Source organism: Perna viridis, chromosome 2, assembly GCF_037379345.1.
Source record: "Perna viridis isolate PV_CMFRI_1.1 ecotype Kerala chromosome 2, ASM3737934v1, whole genome shotgun sequence".
In the NCBI taxonomy this organism is placed as follows: Eukaryota; Metazoa; Mollusca; class Bivalvia; order Mytilida; family Mytilidae; genus Perna; species Perna viridis.
Genome location: NC_142446.1, coordinates 49747433 through 49766899, shown reverse-complemented (window position 1 = coordinate 49766899; position 19467 = coordinate 49747433). Strand labels below are relative to the sequence as shown.

General features: G+C 33.4%; 1 protein-coding gene across 2 annotated transcripts; it reads left to right on the top strand.

Annotated features, from left to right (window-relative positions):
- Positions 1-1059: 1059 nt before the first annotated feature.
- LOC148625608 (uncharacterized) lies at positions 1060-3785 on the top strand. 2 transcript variants are annotated; one of them, XM_088569229.1, is made up of 4 exons: positions 1060-1177; positions 1536-1862; positions 2429-2533; positions 3468-3784. In XM_088569229.1, the coding sequence occupies exons 2-4, from the start codon at positions 1621-1623 to the stop codon at positions 3619-3621; spliced, it is 501 nt and encodes a 166-aa protein (XP_088425355.1). In that variant the 5' UTR covers positions 1060-1177; positions 1536-1620; the 3' UTR covers positions 3622-3784. The 2 variants fall into 2 exon arrangements, with proteins under 2 accessions (XP_088425355.1, XP_088425354.1); XM_088569228.1 differs by having other exon boundaries at positions 1066-1177; positions 1447-1862; positions 3468-3785.
- The last annotated feature ends 15682 nt before the right edge of the window (positions 3786-19467 follow it).

The window sequence follows — 19467 nt, the reverse complement described above, 5'->3', positions numbered from 1 at the left end:
CGTTGTCATAACTAATGCAATCACAGATATGCACATTACGTAATTTGTAATTTAATCGGTTTTAAATTAAGCTACGCTTATGCACATATTGATGATATTTATGCATTGACAAAAATTAGACAATGAATTTCATACATGTTATCGAAGTTGTTTTTAATAAAAGGATATTTAAATTTTGCATGCGAATAAACTTGAGTCTCTATACGAACTTTTTTGCATACTTTATTTTCAGCAGAACCTACAGTGATAATTTCCATTTCATGATATCGAGTTTTCTCTAGTACTGTAGTATATCGCCATAGTGTTGACCATACTGTACCTATTCAAATTCGTTTTTTAAAGAATAATGTTCCTTCTCAACATAAATGATGATTTAAATATGTTTGAAATTAGCTTTCATTTCTAATTTCAATACGCCAAAAGAAAAAAAAAGCCTTCACGTGTACAAACGAAAGAAAGTAGATCTACACACACAATATAGCGAACCGAACAAAATATTGCACATTAAAACTGAAGATGAGGTACAAATTTCACACAAAATTACTAACGCACTAGCAATATAATCTCCCACAAAAACAAGGTGTGACATTGGGTGCTCCGGAAGGGTGGGCATGTCCTGTTTTGCCAGTCGCATTCGCCATATTGGCAATGAGTGTATTACGTTAATAATATTGCGAGTCCGCGATACATGTGAAACACTCTTCACACTAGGATGATATCATTCATTTTAATCATAGTTTAATCAAGTATCATGATTTAAACTGAATAAATAATTAGAAAATTGAAAAAAAAGTCACTATAAAACATACACCATTTAAAATGATGTCAAAGTTTAAAAAAATGACTTCATGACTTAACAGTGATTGGATAAATTCCAAGATGTACGTTGAAACAGTAAAGTGGTATCCAAAATAAACAGTAAAACCAAAATAAAAAAAACGAGAACACTGGTTAAAAATTCTGACAACTAATTTATAAATGAAATATTCGTTTAAATATTGATTGATAGTTATAACGCACTTCCGACGGAATTGCGCTTTAAACCATAAAAGGCTAAACCTTGAATGAAACCATAATTGTACTTAAGTTAATGACACGAAACGGTTACCAAATCCATATAATAACCATAACTTCGATTTCAAATCATATTGAGCAAAGTGCAAAATATTTACTTAAGGTAAGTTAAAATCACCTAAAATATAGAAATATGTATATTTGTATACTTAGAGATGATAATATCGAGTGTTCTTCTATACTATTATGTCGGTAACTCTTTTCCTCTGCAAAGTAACATTTATTATCTTAGAATAGTAAGTCGGGATAGCGATTACTCTTTACTGTATGAGTATTTATCATAAATCAGAATGATAATTTGCGATGACGCGAAATATTAATTCCATTTGTAATCCACAAAAACTACAACGATTACATTTACTTTTGTTTAAGGTTCTACAGATTTGGATGGTAATGCTTAGTCACACTATGATTTTGAGTTGTGTTTTCTTGTTAATAAGTGGCATCACATGTTATTCTAGCGCAGCTCATAATTTCAAAAAGCAACAAACATCGGTGGTGCGTAATGAAAAGAAAGAAAGAGGGGTTTCACCAAAATATGGAAAAATGAGTTTCAAAACCAAATTATGGTTAAGAAAGAATAAACAAGTTTTTAGTCATTTATTTTACAACGAAGGTGAACTTGCTGAATTTAAGGAGGAGATCCAAAGCGTTTCAACGGCAACTATTAACTATGATAATATCAAAGTATTCTGGAGTAAACTTGATCCGTCATCGTCTTGCACGTGGTTGATGCGTCGTTGGCAAAGACTTACCCTTAGATCCACTTGCGGAAGCTGTTGTACAACGTAAGTTGTATGAAAAATATGTATTGTCAAACTCTTTTTAAAGTAAGAACAACACTGAAACCCCTCACCCTTTAAGTACTAAATTCTAGCAATAAATTGTTACTTTTTGGAACAAAGCAATGTTGTTTTTTGCTTGTTATGTTTTAAAAACATTGAAATATAAAAAGGTTTGACATACACCCGAAGACAACTACCCATCTGGTTCTCACATTAGTAAATATAGCACACAAACACCTATCATTCCCATTTGAATACCTAAAGCAAAGTTTAAAAAGTTGACATACACTTTTAAAAACTGGAACACGAAGTGGCGAGGTATTATGTGATACCGTCTTAAAATTGAGTGTCCGTCCGTCTGTCGGTCCACCGACGGTATTTAGATGATAACCTGGGAACGGATCAATGACTTTATTACACCGCACAGTTTAGAAGCCATAAAATACAATTTACGTTTAATTTTCAGCGAAATCCAATTTTTTAAAAACATTTTCTCATCCCTCATTGCACCATTACATAATAAGGTATCACTGAATGTTCCATTAATACCGTAGTTTTCTATTTGACAGAGAATTTTTAGCAGTGGCCCCAATAATGGTAAACTATAACAACACAGATTATTACGTCTATCATCCAACACGAGGCTGGCAAATTCTATTTTTAGGAGGGTGCCCGTAAGTTTAATGTTATACATGATGCAATGATACACTTCCTACACATACATTTGAAACTGATATTGCTGATGAGAGGTTATACAACTTGTACAGCATATCGAAATTTACAATACGTAAGGTTGATAACTTTTTTTTTTTTTTTTTTTTTCGTATTCTGTGACTTTTCAACTCCAAAACATTAAGATGCAATTTGTATTAATCGTAATATCAGTGGAACAAACATCTAAAAACACCTACTGTGCCCTTTCTTAACTGGTCATTTTCAAAGAACGAGAACAAGATGTTTACGTGGAATGTGTCAAGATTTGTTCCCTGATTTGTTTTACTTACTTAATTATTTATGATGGAAAATCGTAGGTTTCTAGTGTCTTTGGCGGTTGTAAAGGATATTTAATTCTTATATTCGAACTGATGAAAATAAAATGTTTACTTATGTTTTAGGTTTTCTCCTGGTTGATTACAAAAAATACTTTGATTTAAAAAAAATAAAGATTTCGTTTTCAACTCGTGTTGTATCAACTTGTCATGTGATTCATTGTGTAGAAACACCAACCGAACGAACGGTGCTTTTTTCGGTGTACAAATGCTATGCTTTTACGTAACGATAACCATTTTTGTATGCAGATCTGTATTTTGAGATTAAAAAAAACGCATTCAACTCCACTTAAGTCAACAAAATCGAAGCTAATCAAGAACGATAACTTTTGCTTCTTGCAGATTTCCTGCACAATCTAATTACTTCTGTTTTCAGAGTGTAACAACCGAATGCAAAACTATCTGATTATGAGGTCTATCTATATATATAACTGTTTCTAACAAAGACATATAAACGAATTCGATTGGTTAACCACATGAATGAATATCTCAAATATGAGAATTATAAAGAATGCTAGTTAAAAGACTTAAAAGACCTCATGTGTTCTTGTCTTTATAGTGATGGCGAATCTTGCTCAACTGGAATATGTGAAGAAGACGATGTTTACCATACATGGATTCTTATTATGGATGACGACATTGATCATGACCCCAAACTTCGTTTTGTTCCAATCACTTATCCTCGATTTTGTAAATGTATTAACAGTTCTTAAAATAAAGTCGAGTTACAGTTTCGGGCCCAAAAAAAAATTATTATAAAATCTGAGAAAAATCATAACTGTTCGTGACGTTATCAATTACAAAGACTTTGATTTGAATTACTAAATATATTTATAGAGTTATTGTTTGTTTGTTTGTTTGTTTGTTGGGGTTTAACGTCCGAGCAGCAATATTTCAGCTATATTCAGACAATGAACATGAAATGGATGATAAAATGAACATGAAATGAAAAGAAAGGATGGGTCACAAGGATAATAGGTTCGACAAATTTTAATTGCCAATGGAAAAAGGGGGGATGGGTAAGGTCGGGCAATTTAGCCTCCTGTGGCGGAGCGCAAAGGTTCCTACTCCTATCGAATACCACAGCAGGGTTCTTTAACGTGCGAGGAACGTGGCATCTTTCCCAACATGGTGCACCACTATGGTTTGCGGTCAGGTTTTCCGTATTATAGCCTGACAACCCCAGCATGTAACACGCCAGGGGTACCCCATTCCACCACCTGGGGCACACATCCCAGTTGCTCTGTGGGCAGAGCACCTAGCCCCCGGCTAGGTTTCTGAGCACTATTTAGTCGCCTTATACGACAAGCTTAGCGCTGCTGCAGGCCTATTCTTTTAACACCCGGACCTGCACGGGGCTATAAAAGAAACATATAGTAGTCATTTTTCATGGTTATAATGAGAGTGTCAAAATTTAATGATGAAAACATAAATAAAAAACACATTGCAAAATGATGGATGAAACTTTCATTATAAATCAGCTACCATTGTACTACTGAATTTTGTTTATATACTACGCAGTCAGAGGAACAGTCATTGTTTGTCAATCAAAAATGCCTTTTTATTATGTTTTTCAACTTGCGAGTGTTGCTTTATTTTTTTTATTTGAAAAAATAAAATCATAACAATTTTATAAACACTTACCATGTTTAGTCCATATACGTCTAAAATGGCAAAAACAAAATACCATCTTAGATTTTAACTATTTTATCATAAACAAATCAGTTCTACATTTATATACATATTATGATTTTGTAAACTTAAGAACTATTCCTTCAATGCAATCAGTCAGTATCATCTACCACATATCACGTGTCTTTACACGTATCATAACAATATCACTATGAACTTCTACGATTTTTACATTTAATTTAAGGGAGCATTTTTTACTTAACAATACTAAATTTGCATTCATTCTTCCATTGACAATCAGTAGTACACATTTGCAGATATGCGATCATAATTTAACATACAATCACGATGGATGCAACGTTAATGAAATCAACACAAAATTTTGTAATATATGCTATAATGGGCTAACGGTAATAAAAAAACTAGGTAACATATTCAATACAATACTGACCCGAGCAGGTCCGGGTGTCGAAAAAGTAGGCCTGCAGCAGCGCTAAGCTTGTCGTAAAAGGCGACTAAATAGTGCTCAGAACCCTAGCCGGGGGCTAGGGCGCTCTGCCCACAGAGCAACTGGGTTGTGTGCCCCAGGTGGTGGAATGTGGAATACGGAAAACCTGACCGCAAACCATAATAGTGCACCGTGTTGGGAAATATGCCACGTTAAAAAAACCTTCTGTGGTATTCTCCCGGAGTAGGAACCATAGGGCTCCGCCACAGGAGGCTAAATTGCCCAACCCTACCCACCTCTCCCTATTTCCAGTGGCAATTAAAATTTGTCGACCCCATTATCCTTTGTGTCCCATACCATTCTCCATTTCATCATCATTTCATGTTCATTTTATCATCCACTTCATGTATATCGTCTGAATATAGCTGAAATATTGCTGCTCGGGCGTTAAACCCCAACAAACAAAATCATTACAATACATGTTCTTATTGTTCACCGATGAACCCATAATAATTGTTTTTAGTATTATCATTTATGTAAAAATGTGCAGATTTTTTCTCTATTTGTTTCGTCAATTTCGTACACCATCTCTGTTTAAGCTTTTATATGTATTTTTTTGCACTAATGGCTATTGTAACATCAATTTAATGAAAAGACATCTCGCATTTATGAGAGAAAACCGGTAGCGATCCGAGATCGGCTGGCTTTTATTTAATATAATATAAACTGATGGGAATCTTGCTAAGACATATGTCAAACATTTCGTAATGCTGGGTATATTGATATGATTTTTGAGTTACCTCTCTTCGCCTATAAAAGTTATTAATTTTAATCAAATGTCATTATATTAACTGTATTTTAGCTTTAAATGATACATTCAATTTCAAGGGAAATCAAGAAAACCAGGATTCGAACGGTAGTTAAAAGAAAATAATCCAAGAATAAAGACAATATAGTGAATATATGTACACAATGAAAACATAAAACAACCCCCCAGAAAACCAAACGTACAAGCACACAAGCGTAAAGCAGCGACCCAGATTCCACTTAAGACTGGGGAAATGGACCAGGGGCACAAAAAGGGTAAGCGTCTTCTCTTTTTTTAGAAACACCTGTCGAGATCATAAATTGCCACGTCCATGCAGCATTTGTGTACAAACAATACAAGGTTTCTGGAACAGGGTACAATGTATGTTGCTGCAAACATTAGGTCATCACTATAAAAGTATTATCGTCGTTGATCATTTTGTTTTATCCATCTGCATCATAAAGACCTATTTGTGCACGGTGGGACGCTTATACTACCTGGGTAATACTCTCATTTTTTATGGGACCTGTGCAGGACCAGGTGTCGAAAAAATAGGCCTGCAGTAGCGCTAAACTTGTCTTAAAAGGCGACTAAATAGTGATCAGAACCTTAGCCGGGGGTTAGGGCGCTCTGCCCACAGAGCAACTGGGATGTGTGCTCCAGGTGGTGAAATGGGGTACCCCTGGTATATTAGATGTTGGGGGTCTCAGGCTATAATACGGAAAACCTGACCGCAAACCATAGTGGCGCACCGTGTTGGGAAAGATGCCACGTTCCTCGCACGTTAAAAAACCCAACTGTGGTATTATCCCGGAGTAGGAACCATAGGGCTCCGCCACAGGAGGCTAAATTGCCCGTCCCTACCTACTTCTCCCTGTTTCCAGTGGCAATCAAAATTTGTCGACCCCATTGTCCTTGTGTCCCATCCCATTTTTCATTTCATCATCATTTCATGTTCATCGCCTGAATATAGCTGAAATAATGCTGCTCGGGCGTTAAACCCCCAACAAAAACTCATTTTTTATGGTAAACGATGTTGTTTTTGTGTAGTGTTTTTTTTTTCAATGAATTCGTTTGGTGTAACCTTTTCTTGTCTTGTCTATATTTCTTAGTTATGTTTTTTACCGTTGAAATGCTGAATTCTTTTGGTGTAACCTTTTCTTGTCTTGTCTATATTTCTTAGTTATGTTTTTACCGTTCAAATGCTGGTTCACTTAAATTCGCTTATATCTCCCTATTTTACTTCATTGTTATTAATCGTCCTTCGTTAATTAAAGAAATGTTCGGTTTTGTTCTTTTTTAATTGGTATTATAGTCCAAGTCACCTCAGATTGTTTGCGGTTTTTTGCGTTTATTTTTGTAATTATTCGGTTCCTTTCAAAAACTTGCCATTTTATTCATGTCGTTCTGTACTACGATTCCCTTACAATTATTTTTCGTTCTTACCTCCGAGATTGAAAAAATTCAAAATTTATTTTTCCTACGAGAATTTTGCATTGAATGTATTGTTTATCCGCCATCTTGTTTCTATGGATATTTTGAAATGTTCCCTATTATCTCACAATTGAAGAGCTGAAATACCATGATTTCCCGCCATATTTCTGCTCTTTACCTTTAGTAAAAGACAAAACCAGAAGTTCCGAATGAAAATGCTACAACTGGTACTTAATAAGAGTCTTACCACATAAAGTAGTAAATTAGCAGGGAACCAGAAATATGGGGGAAATCATGTTATTTCACCTCTTCAATTGATTGTGAGATAATAGGGAACATATATCCATAGAAACAAGATGGCGGATAAACAATACATTCAATGCAAAATTCTCGTAGGAAAAATAAATTTTGAATTTTTTCAATCTCGGAGGTAAGAACAAAAAATAATTGTAAGGGAATCGTAGTACAGAACGACATGAATAAAATGGCAAGTGTTTTAAAGGAACCGTCGAGTAATTACAAAAATAAACGCAAAAAACCGCAAACAATCAGAGGTGACTTGGAGTATAGAAATATTTTGTTCTTGGAAATTGTCATTTATATGATACGTATTTTTGTTTTGAATGTAAGTTCGTGTTATTATTTTAAAAAGTCTTTTCTCAGAAACTACAAGCTGAAATTAAATTTGATGTAAATGTTCCTTTGGGTATCTTCAGGAACTGATGAGGAACTTTTCGATCCGTTTACAAACATATGACTGTCGTTATTAGAGAAATAGTCCATCTGATTAAAACGTTCCGATTAAAAAGTACTATTTTTGTGAATTTCACAAAATCCGTCAGATTTATTTACAAATTCAGACAGGAGAGGAAGTGTACTCTGACAATGGAGATACTTTTGTAACAATATGTTGACCAATGCTAGAATAATTACCAAAGTCCTACAAATGTATTGATGTATACGCAATATTCATCACCACGAAGGACAGACTGGGATTGATCTATCAGATGGAATATATAAAAATGTAAAACAAAAAAATAACAAATTCTATCGTTCAATCAGTCAACCATAGAAATTCGGGTTTTCCAGTTCTAGTTTATTTATGAAAAAATTAAAAATTAAAATCTGATATTCGTCACAAAGAAATTTCATGAGTTTCATTTATTAATTAATCAGTTGATAAACTTAAATCAATGCATTGAAATATTGAAAATTCTCTTCAATGATCACAATCAGTATGTGTAAAGGAAGGGAGTGTCAGTTCAATGATCACAATCAGTATGTGTAAAGGAAGGGAGTGTCAGTTCAATTATCACAATCAGTATGTGTAAAGGAAGGGAGTGTCAGACATCTCTGAACATTACGCAATGAGTAATTAATTTTAATTATTTTTTTTGTATTGGCATCTGATATCGTTTACATTTACAGACTTGGAAAACGTGCTTCCGCTTTAAAAACGCTTTGTCCGATTTAATATGCACATTAACACTTCAAAACAACCTAATTTGTTGCATTAAGTGACTCTCGACAAAGTTTTGTAATGAAGACCCGATCAGAGGTTAACAAAATTACAAAAATGAAAATACCCAAAAAGCTATTGTACTATCATACACACATTGAAAGAGATTACAAATGTAACCCTAAATATGCTGAAAAGCAGCTGTATATTTACAATATTTACAACAACACTATTCACATTTTGAAAATAATGTTACATAAAAGTTTGAGATTGAAAAAAGGTTTTAACATTATTTCTGAAGAAAATATCTAATTAATTGAAAAACGTAGGTTCAAAAATTGTAATATTTAGAAAAACCTTGATACAATTAAGCTTGTAAAGTCCAGTTACAAATATTACAAACGTATACATTAGAATGACGGACGGACAGATTGCAACGATCTGCCAGATATGCTTTTGTCGTTTCTAAAGCAGAAATATAACGCAGTAATACAAAGGATTTGCATATTTTTTTTACAAAATCGGCTGAAAGAAACATGGAAATGACTGAGGATACTATTATTATGTTTTATTGTAAAGAATAATAAACTAAATAGTTTATATACAATATGTCCACGTCTACCTGTGCTGAAGCTTGTAAAGAGCTGTTTTTACAATTTACGGTAGATGAAAAAAAAAACAATTATAAATCGTCTCAAAGGCGTAAAGTGTTAAACAGCCCTATCGCACATCTCGATGAGAGCTTTAATTGACCATTCATTAAAAAAAGAAACAATTCTAAACAAATTCAAAAGTCAAACTTAAACTACGAAGAAAGTTTGCGATTCAAAATTGATGTATTTCACCTTATAAATATTGCCATCACATCAGCTCCCAATATTCCTGCAAAAGAGATGCGTATGATGTTTTTGATTTTGCATTTGATTTTTAACCTTTTGTTGATTGTTGATAATGTATTTGTTATCTCATTTTTTTTAAATACATGATGACTATTTTAATGGATTTTCCAAAGACTTTGAATATGTAGAACTACTTCATTATCCAACCAAATTAGACATTTTAAATGCCAATCTATATACAAATCGTTAACAGGCATCGCTCTTAAACCCCACCGAATAATCATTTTTCATTCTTCCTGTGCTATATTTTTACAGATTTGTATTTATATAGTAGTAAAAGTCAAATCTATAATTAAATGTTCAAAAACTTGTAATAATCAAGAAATTTAGTAAATAATATTTGGTTGTATACTGCATGTTGATGTGTTAGTTGAAATAAGAAGCAAAAACTATCACCTTCTTTGCTAATGTGAATGCTGCGGTTTTTATTAGCCGATATAGCGTGTCAACAACAAATCAAATGTTTTAACTTTATATATAAGAAGTTAGAGACTTTGGTATATGATAAATATTCATGATGTACGATTGAAGGTTTGACAGAGACATTTCAGAAGACCTACAAATTGTCTCATCATGCCCCTTTTTTGTGCCGCAAACGTTAACAGAAAGAGTAAAGCTACAGCTTAGAACAAGCATTGCTCACGAAATAATCAAGGAAACCAAGATTTAAGCGAGAATCAAAATAATATATTCCAAGGATAATGACTGAACAGGAAAAAAAACCACGCACATCAAAAAATAACCAAACACGAAGAAAGAAACAAACGTTAACGAGCAACCCGGACTTTACTGAATACAAAGAACATGGACCAGGTTGATTGATTGATTGTTGGGGTTTAACGCCCGAACAGCTATATTCAGGCTATGAACATGAAAAGGATGATAAAATGAACGTGAATGATGAAATGAAACAAGGGATGGGACACAAGGATAATAGGGTTGACAAATTGTGATTGTCACTAGAAATAGGGGGATGGGTAGGGTGCACAAGTAGGGTAAACATCCTCTGATTTACTAGAAATATCCGCCGAGTTGCTCATAAAATATATAGTACAGGTAGACGAAAGAGTAAGTGAAAACTATGACAGGGTGAACAAATCCGTTCCCATATACATTGTGCATGCACAGATAGATACACTATTATGATAACCAAATCGTTTTTATTGTAAATTCATTTTCTTTTTAACAATGCTTTTTGTCAATTCATTACATAAGCATTGACTCTAGTATAATACAGCAAAAACCTTATTATTATTCTACTTAAATTAATATAAATGTAAATGAAACGCAAAACGACACTATTTTTCATGTAAAAATGTAATGTCCATCATTTAGACCCCGAAAATTAATTTTCTTAAATGTACATGTATTATGTAGTTAACAAGAAACATAATAATACAAAACGTATTACAAAAGCCTTACGATTCATTTTTAAGGTTTAACTTGAAAGTAATTTTTTAAAAAGTTTAAAATTATACTCTCTTGCAATATTATGGGTGGTGCAGATGAAGCAGGACATGCTTACCCTTCCGGGGCACTTTGTCACTCTATTCTTTTTTTCTGGGGGGATTTCATATTACTAGTGTTTAAGGTTATTGTGAATGACATCTTGTTTCCCTTTTTCTTTAGTGTTCATGTATAATCTTTTTTATACCTATATACTGAGGCGTCATAGCTTGTATTGGACATGGTAGAACCTCTCATTCATGCATTTGGCCTCATATTTCGATTACTCTTGTATACAAATATTTTGGATTGATATCGTCCTATAGATTTGACTATAATGCTGCTGATAAAATACTACTCCTTGAAACACGTGTATGGCATATTGAAATTTGCAACAATTTTTATTTGGTTCGCTACATTTTATATGTAGATCGTCTGTGTTTCGTGTGTTCACGTTTAGGCAATGTTTTAGAATGTTTACCTAACTAAATCATCCCACTGCTGATGCTTCGGTATTTTTGTCTCTATACTTTAAATAAGGTATTCATGTTATAAAATATAAATGCCTTGATCTTTCGGTAGCTAAGTAATTTAGTTCCTTCACTTTCACAACGAATATTTGCATGCACAGTGATCCATATGTTTATCTTTATCCTGATGAATCATTTAAATTTTAGTTCCCTTGATTACTTAAGAGAGAATGATGACAAAGGTTATGGCATTATAAACATATATGTTTAATCGATTTTAATGTCCATATCGTCCTAATACAAGAAATTCCCCATTCATTTTTATCCATAACTTAGGAGAGGATCGAAATTATAAAAATAACGAGTATAGTTTTCAAAGGAAAGTGCTAAAATATATAGTATATTGCTTACAAGGACCTGTCCTATATTTCCCATTTCAAGGTTGCTCGTTAATCTACTTCCTGTATGACCTAGCAGTTTATAAGAGCTGCATAAATTTTCGCAACATATTTCCATGCTTCTATTTGAGAGAATGCTCTGATATTTGGAATATCTTTTGCATATTGCTTGACTTTTACCATGTCCCCACTTTCTCTTTCCTCGCTATTCTACACGTCGTAGTAATTTTATGATGTAGTGCATCGAAATGTTGTGTCATAGATTTAACTGCTTCAATAGTAGGTTATGCTAATGTTGTTTTTATTTTTTGTTACTCTGCTTTTGAATGTTCTTTGCTTATCGACATCCTCTGCTGTGTACCTTACCACTTAGTACGCTTAAACCCTTGCAATGCATAAGGCAAATTGAACGACGTGATAAATTTACAACAATGACGACATTTGTTCAGTGTGTACATCAGTTTATACAGCTGCCGAACAATTATTTTAACCATTAAAGAACCAAAATATTTGAATTTCATCCAGATACTTCTGATTAAAAGAAAGCACCAGAAATTGGTAAGTAGATATGTTTTTTCATGATTTTTCTTAACTTAACGGCTTACTTAACATACAAAATAATATTACTTGATTGTAGGATTCCTTTATGGTTATCAGGTAGGTAGGCGAAGAAAGGATATTGCAATCCAATTCCATATGAACAAGGGTCAAGTTCTTCGTCAAACACACAAATCCATCCAACATCGTATGGACATTCATACCATTGTGAACTTATATAAAATCGTCTTTTGATTTCTTCTATTCTGTGTAACAAATATTGGCATGTAAATATAATTTTTCAAACTATTATTTTTCGTTCTGATTCATCAAAAGACTGTTCATGTAAACCAAACAGACCCCATGATAATATGGGCGGTATATTTTATCCGACTTTTTTTACGCATTATCATGTCAAAAAGAACAGATACGGTTTGTATCAAAAGTGTATCACCTAGACTATATGTTGAAATCTTCCGAAAAAGTCATATACAATATGGAAAGATGTGAGAGTTATTATTTTTATTTTAAAGTTACTAACGCTTTCTTTACAATTGATTTCTTTCATACCATATCTATGAAGTACTGACTAATATCAATTTTGTTTTTAGCAAGTGTGATTTACGAAACTCAAAGATTGTAAGATTAATATTTGAAAACAATATTTAGAGTATGGTCTACCATTGACATATACTTAATGGTTAAATGGTGCACCGTGTTGGTAAAGATGAAACGTTCCTCGCACGTTAAAGAACCCTGCTGTGGTATTCGATAGGAGTAGGAACCTTTGCGCTCCTCCAAAGGAGGCTAAATTGCCCGACCCTACCCATCCTTTCCATTTTCTAGTGGCAATCAAAATTTGTCAACCCTACTATCCTTTCCCATTCCTTTTTTTCATTTCATCATCATCATTTCATGTTCATTTTATCATCCATTTCATGTTTATCACCTGAATATAGCTGAAGTATTGCTGCTCGGTCGTTAAACCCCAACAATCAATCAATGAATCGTTTTTTCTACACGTATTACTTTAAGACATTATAATAAGCTTTATGAAATAACTTCTTTTATTGCTTAATAAAATGATTTTTATCACCTGGTCCATGCTCCCAGTTTTTAGTGGAATCCGAGTTGCTTATTTACTTTTGTTACTTTGTATGTATGTATGTATGTATGTATGTATGTATGTATGTATGATTTTAGTTACTTAATGTTCTTTGTTGTGTGTGTCTGTTGTCCATGTCTGGTTCCCTTAATTACTCTTTAAATTAGATCAAATAAAGCAAAATAACTTCTTCGACTTATTTGTCAGTTCAAGCCTATTTATTAATATATATAATCATTTTTTTTTTCAGCCTTTCTTTTATCGCGGCAGAATTCTATTTCTTTTTAGTTTCTTTTTTCTCAGTTTATAAACACCCAACCATCATTACTTAAGATTGTAATGCGCAGTAAAAAAAGAATTAATTGATCCTTACGAGGAATTATATTGTTACTCCGCCATTTTTTTTTTTGCTAAGTGCCGATTCTTCACAACTACTTTGAATTGTATTTTTCACTTACTATCTCGACCGAAAAATGTAACTTCTCACGAATTCAAAACAAAAAACAAAAACATTTAGTAGAGGAACGATAACCTTCAGAAGAAATATAAGGCGGTAAAGGTTTTTTTTTTTCGTCAAACAACCAACAACAAAAAATCATCTTAGTAACGAAATCACGGCCGATTTGAAAATGTAAATATTGGCATCTGGATTTAAAATATCGTCGAATTTGAACAATTCACATGTAACTGAGAAGCCATTTTGTGTTATGAATGAGCAAGTCATTTAACACATTTTAAAAATCGGTAGGTGTCAATAAAACTTTAGAAAAATTTGTATTTCAAATTAGAACAATGTATTATGTATGTGATTCCGAGGATATGTTATGTTGCGTTGCATTTATGGCCATAGAGCCCATCAAAACTTTCTCCCGTTACTAGAGTTTGAAGATGCAGATCCAGATATGAAGTGAGACAAACTTAAATCCTTAGCCCTAAAGTTAATTGTCGTTAAGGACGAATACAGACTGTTTTTTGGGTTTCACTACTTTATACATATATATACACTTACCCTTCCATACTTAAGAAATTATACGTTGTGTCTGGCAACATGTCGTGGTATGTGCTGTTGACTAATCGGTCTGAACTAAACCATCTGGTGATTTTGTCACCCATTAAGTTATTAAATATCATAGCAACTACCTCCGCGCCGTCTTTTAACAAAGCATATTTTACCTAAGTTTAAAAAAAGTCAAGACTATTTTAAACTAACAAATTTAGCCTCGAGTGCATAATCAAATCAAATATATGCATTTGATATTCTAAATATCGACTTCATAATTAAGAAATGCTTTTGTATCCGAACTTTCAGAGGTTATGTGATACACAATCTTCACAGAGAACAGTCAAATACTACCTGCTTAACGCTTTGTGATTCCCATTTATCAAGGAGAGGATCTCTAAAATGTGTTTTACAGCTATTGGTATATGGGAGCCTGCATGCGTCCGTTGGTACTGGGGGTATTGAAGTCCCAATAAATGCCGCAAATGTTGGAATACCTATACCTGCTGTAGCTCTAAATACTAGCTGCCATCCATCTACAGTATGAAAAAAAGTTTTGTTATTCCTTTTATATAGGTTTGTGCTATTTTCTGTCACTAATTGGCAAAATTCCGAACTAAAAATATGAAATCAAACAGAATTGAAATAAAAAATAACCGTAGAATGTAAATACAAAAAAAGAAGAAATACCCGTTTTATATATATGTAAAGAGTTTACTTTGGTTGACCATCTTTTACAACGTTATAAGAGGACGGATAAAAATGAACGCGTAAGCAATTATGTTGAATTGTATTTTTTGTGAAATTGGTTTTTCTGTAACAATTTCTTCTCACAAACTATCGACAAATCATCCTCATCATTTTTGAATCACTTGAGCGTCGACTCAAGATAAGACAAAAAGGCGGAAAAATACCACAAAATTTCTTACTGATAAGTTATAATGAACCTGAAAAATGAAGTAATTTTATCTTGTTTCATATTTAATTGAACTTGAGAAAAAAAAATATGACATATATTGTTTTGTTTATTGCCATGAAAGACGTGTTCAATTATTTTGTTTCAGTTATAATTTTAAAATGCACTTACCAATGTCAGCAGAAATGACAATCCAGGACTCTAAATCTTCCATAGCAACGCCTTCATTAAAAGGACTCTTTTCATTCAGTTCACACGTGCTTGTATAGGTATTAAAACTAGCCGCTCGGCATATCGAATCTGATAAACACATACTTGCACATTCAGATATAGAAAACGTCGTCCTTTGTATATCGTATGGGCGCAAAAGTTTAATTCTTTCGTAAATTTTAAATTTTTCTATTTTTTTTATTCTTAAGCCAAGTGATACGGTTACTATCACAAATATAAAATATACAAAATAAGTTTTCATTACTACTGACTACGTTTCCGAAAGGACTTTTGCATATTACACGTAAGGCTAACTTTCTCAAAACGGACACGATTCATGAATGTACATAAATAATTGAAAAAAAAACGTCAACGCGTTTGCATTGTTATAATGCAGAATTCTCTAGACAAATAAAATACATTGATTAAATTAGACATGTAAACATTAAACATGTATATATTTTTAAATATTAACATTTTAATTAGTTGAACTGATAATGATCTAGCAAAAATTAATGCATTCGCATGCCGTGATGCAACGTACATTTACCATTTACAAATGACCAGAGTAGCCATCCAATTAATTAACTAAAAGAGATCTAAGATTTGTATGACTGCCGTAAAATGTATGTGACTGTCAAATTAGATCGTTTAAATTCTGAAAAATATATATATAAGGTCTTATATTAATCATCATATGTATAAATTACAGTGACATGAATTTAATAAATACGAAAGCATTAAATCTGCCAGAAAAACAAAAATATGCATTATCCTTTGTGATTGATTGATTGTTGGGGTTAAACGTCCGAGCAGCAATATTTCAGCTATATTAAGACGATGAATATGAAATGATGAAATGAAAAAAAGGGATGGGACACAAGGATAATAGGGTCGACAACTTTGATTGCCACTAGAAAAAGGGAGGGATGGGTAAGGTCGGGCAATCCTGTGGCGGATCGCAAAGGTTCCTACTCCTACCTAATACCACAGCAGGGTTCTTTAACATGCAATGAACGTGACATCTTTCTCAACACGGTGCATCACTATGGTTTGCGATCAGGTTTTCCGTATTATAGCCTGAAAACCCCAGCATGTAACACGCCAGGGGTACTACATTCCACCACATTGGGCACACATCCCAGTTGCTCTGTGGGCAGAGCGCCTAGCCCCCGGCTAGGTTTCTGAGCACTATTTAGTCGCCTTTTACAAGCTTAGCGCTGCTGCAGGCCTATTCTTTTAACACCCGGACCTGCACGGGGCCATTTTTATTGATATAAATTGGTTCAGGTAAGATTAATATTTAGTTAAAATACCATGTTTGATTGTTTGTTTGTTGGGGTTTAACGTCGGAGCAGCAATATTTCAGCTAAATTCAGACGATGAACATGAAATTGATGAGAAAATGAACATGAAATGAAAAAGGGATGGGACACAAGGACAATGGGGTCGACAAATTTTGATTGCCACTGGAAATAGGAGAGGTGGGTAGGGTCGGGCAATTTAGCCTCCTGTGGCGGAGCCCTATGGTTCCTACTCCGGGAGAATACCACAGTATGGTTCTTTAACGTGCGAGGAACGTGGCATCTCTCCCAACACGGTGCACCACTATTGTTTTGCGGTCAGGTTTTCCGTATTATAGCCTGACAACCCCAGCATGTAACACGCCAAGGGTACCCCATTCCACCTCCTGGGGCACACATCCCAGTTGCTCTGTGGGCAGAGCGCCCTAGCCCCCGGCTAGGGTTCTGAGCACTATTTAGTCGCCTTTTACGACAAGCTTAGCTTAGACCTATTCTTTTAACACCCGGACCTGCACGGGAGGAACCTTGTTTGGTGTGACAAAATTCTCGATATATGTAACTGTTTTTTTTTTTATTCAGGCAGAGTTCAACCTGTTCTTACGGGAAATGTGAAACGGACGAGGATTTTCATACATACATTCTTGTGCACGACCGTAATGTTATCTACAATATCCAGCTATCAAATTTGTACCAGTCGCCTACCCAAGATATTGCAAGTTTGTCAATTCTTATTGAGTACGAACAAGGCTTGTGTGAAATAAATTGTTTCAATATTTAAGTTTATTTTAACATTATTTTAACACCCCGACCTCCACGGGGCAATACCCTAGGTGAAGACAGTATACAATTTAACAATATTACTTAATATGTACCACAAAAATCTTTCCTTGCAATAACCTCAGTGCCAGATACACAATGCAGAAAGATCAGTTTGCGGTTATACTTTTTTAGCTGAACAGAAAATCAGCACTTCAAAGCTTGAGAGCATGACACTTAACATGAAAGATCAAAAACTTGTTCATATGAAAGACATGTCAAATATAATAATGAAGGCCATAAAACATATATATATGGTTCAGACTGCAACTTTGAATATGATTATTGAACCAAATTAAATACTTCTTATATCTTCAATCTATATCAAAATCGGAAATAAGTTATTCATCGCTCTTAAACCCCACCGAATAATCAATTTTTCATTCTTCCTGTGCTATATTTTTACAGATCTGTATTTTTAAAGTAGCAGTAAAAGTCATATCTACGAGAAAATGTTCAAAAACTTCAAATAATCTAGAAATTTAGTAAATAATATTTGGTTGTATACTGCATGTGGGTGTGTTAATTGAAATGTGAAGAAAAAACTACCACCTTCTTTGCTAATGTGAATGTTTCCGTTTTTATTAGCCGTCATAGCGTGTCAACAACAAATCAAAAGTTTTAACTTTATATATGAGAAGTTAGAGACTTTGGTATATGATAAAACATTCATCAATCATCAATCCAGACCCATTTTTTTTCCACATTTAATAGCTTAAAATAATTAACAAGCCCGGGTCGTAAATCCGTACCGGTTTTTCATCCTATATATCAAAAGTAGTTTCCAGTTAAAAACATTCGGTACAAGACAAGTTGTGACTAAAACAAAACAGGAGAACTTTCTTTTATTGCTGTCAAATACAATACCTGCATTATATGACAAAGCATAAACATAATAAGGTGTTATATGTTTATTTATCAATGATCAGTCAAAAACAAGAATCATCTTAAAAAATCACATAGTTGTCATTAGCTTATACAAGGTGAAAAAGTAAAAATGTGTTTGAGAAACCTGCAGTTCACTGTCAATCCATCAGTTTGTCTCTACAATCTAACTAAAGTTGTTTCCTGGCGATAAATTTGGTAACTTTGATAACTTTAGAAATTTAGCACTCAGTTCAATAAATAATTGTGTTTCCAATGTTCAATGCATATTCACAATTATTCTCAGGTAGACCCTACAAAACGTACGCATTCATTGTAACTATATAATGGGAACTTGTAGTTTAAAGAAATATGATTTCCGATAGCAAGTCTATACTATGAAAGAACAAGTAATTTGTGAGAAAATCTTAGCTGAACTATTATGACAATCCAATCTCTAGTGAGATTATTACCACAATAAACAAAACAAAATGGAATATGAAAGAAGTGCAAATATTGAAGAAGTCAACAAAAAAAGGTGAACAGACGTAAAAGCATAGATTCGTCTAAAAATAGAACCGATTGTACTAACTACAAAACAAACGTTTTCTAAAGCAAACGTGAGTTTAAAAGTGCACAATCTAGAATTAAATAAAAAACATAAAACATTTATGTACAAACAAGAAACAAACCGAAATCCAAAAGGACAAAATAGATTTACGTATGTTCTACAAATCTATTTAAACACATTCTGAAAGATAGATAGGTAAAACATATTGCAAAGGCCACTATTGTTTGTTTGTTTGTTTGTTG

Bases quoted from the DNA above. Each gene is read 5' to 3' on its own strand.
- LOC148625608 (XM_088569228.1), top strand. From the start codon at position 1,091: ATGACACGAAACGGTTACCAAATCCATATAATAACCATAACTTCGATT. The intron at 1,863-2,428 runs GTAAGTTGTATG...TCTATTTGACAG, and splicing joins TGCGGAAGCTGTTGTACAAC to AGAATTTTTAGCAGTGGCCC. The intron at 2,534-3,467 runs GTAAGTTTAATG...TTGTCTTTATAG, and splicing joins CTATTTTTAGGAGGGTGCCC to TGATGGCGAATCTTGCTCAA.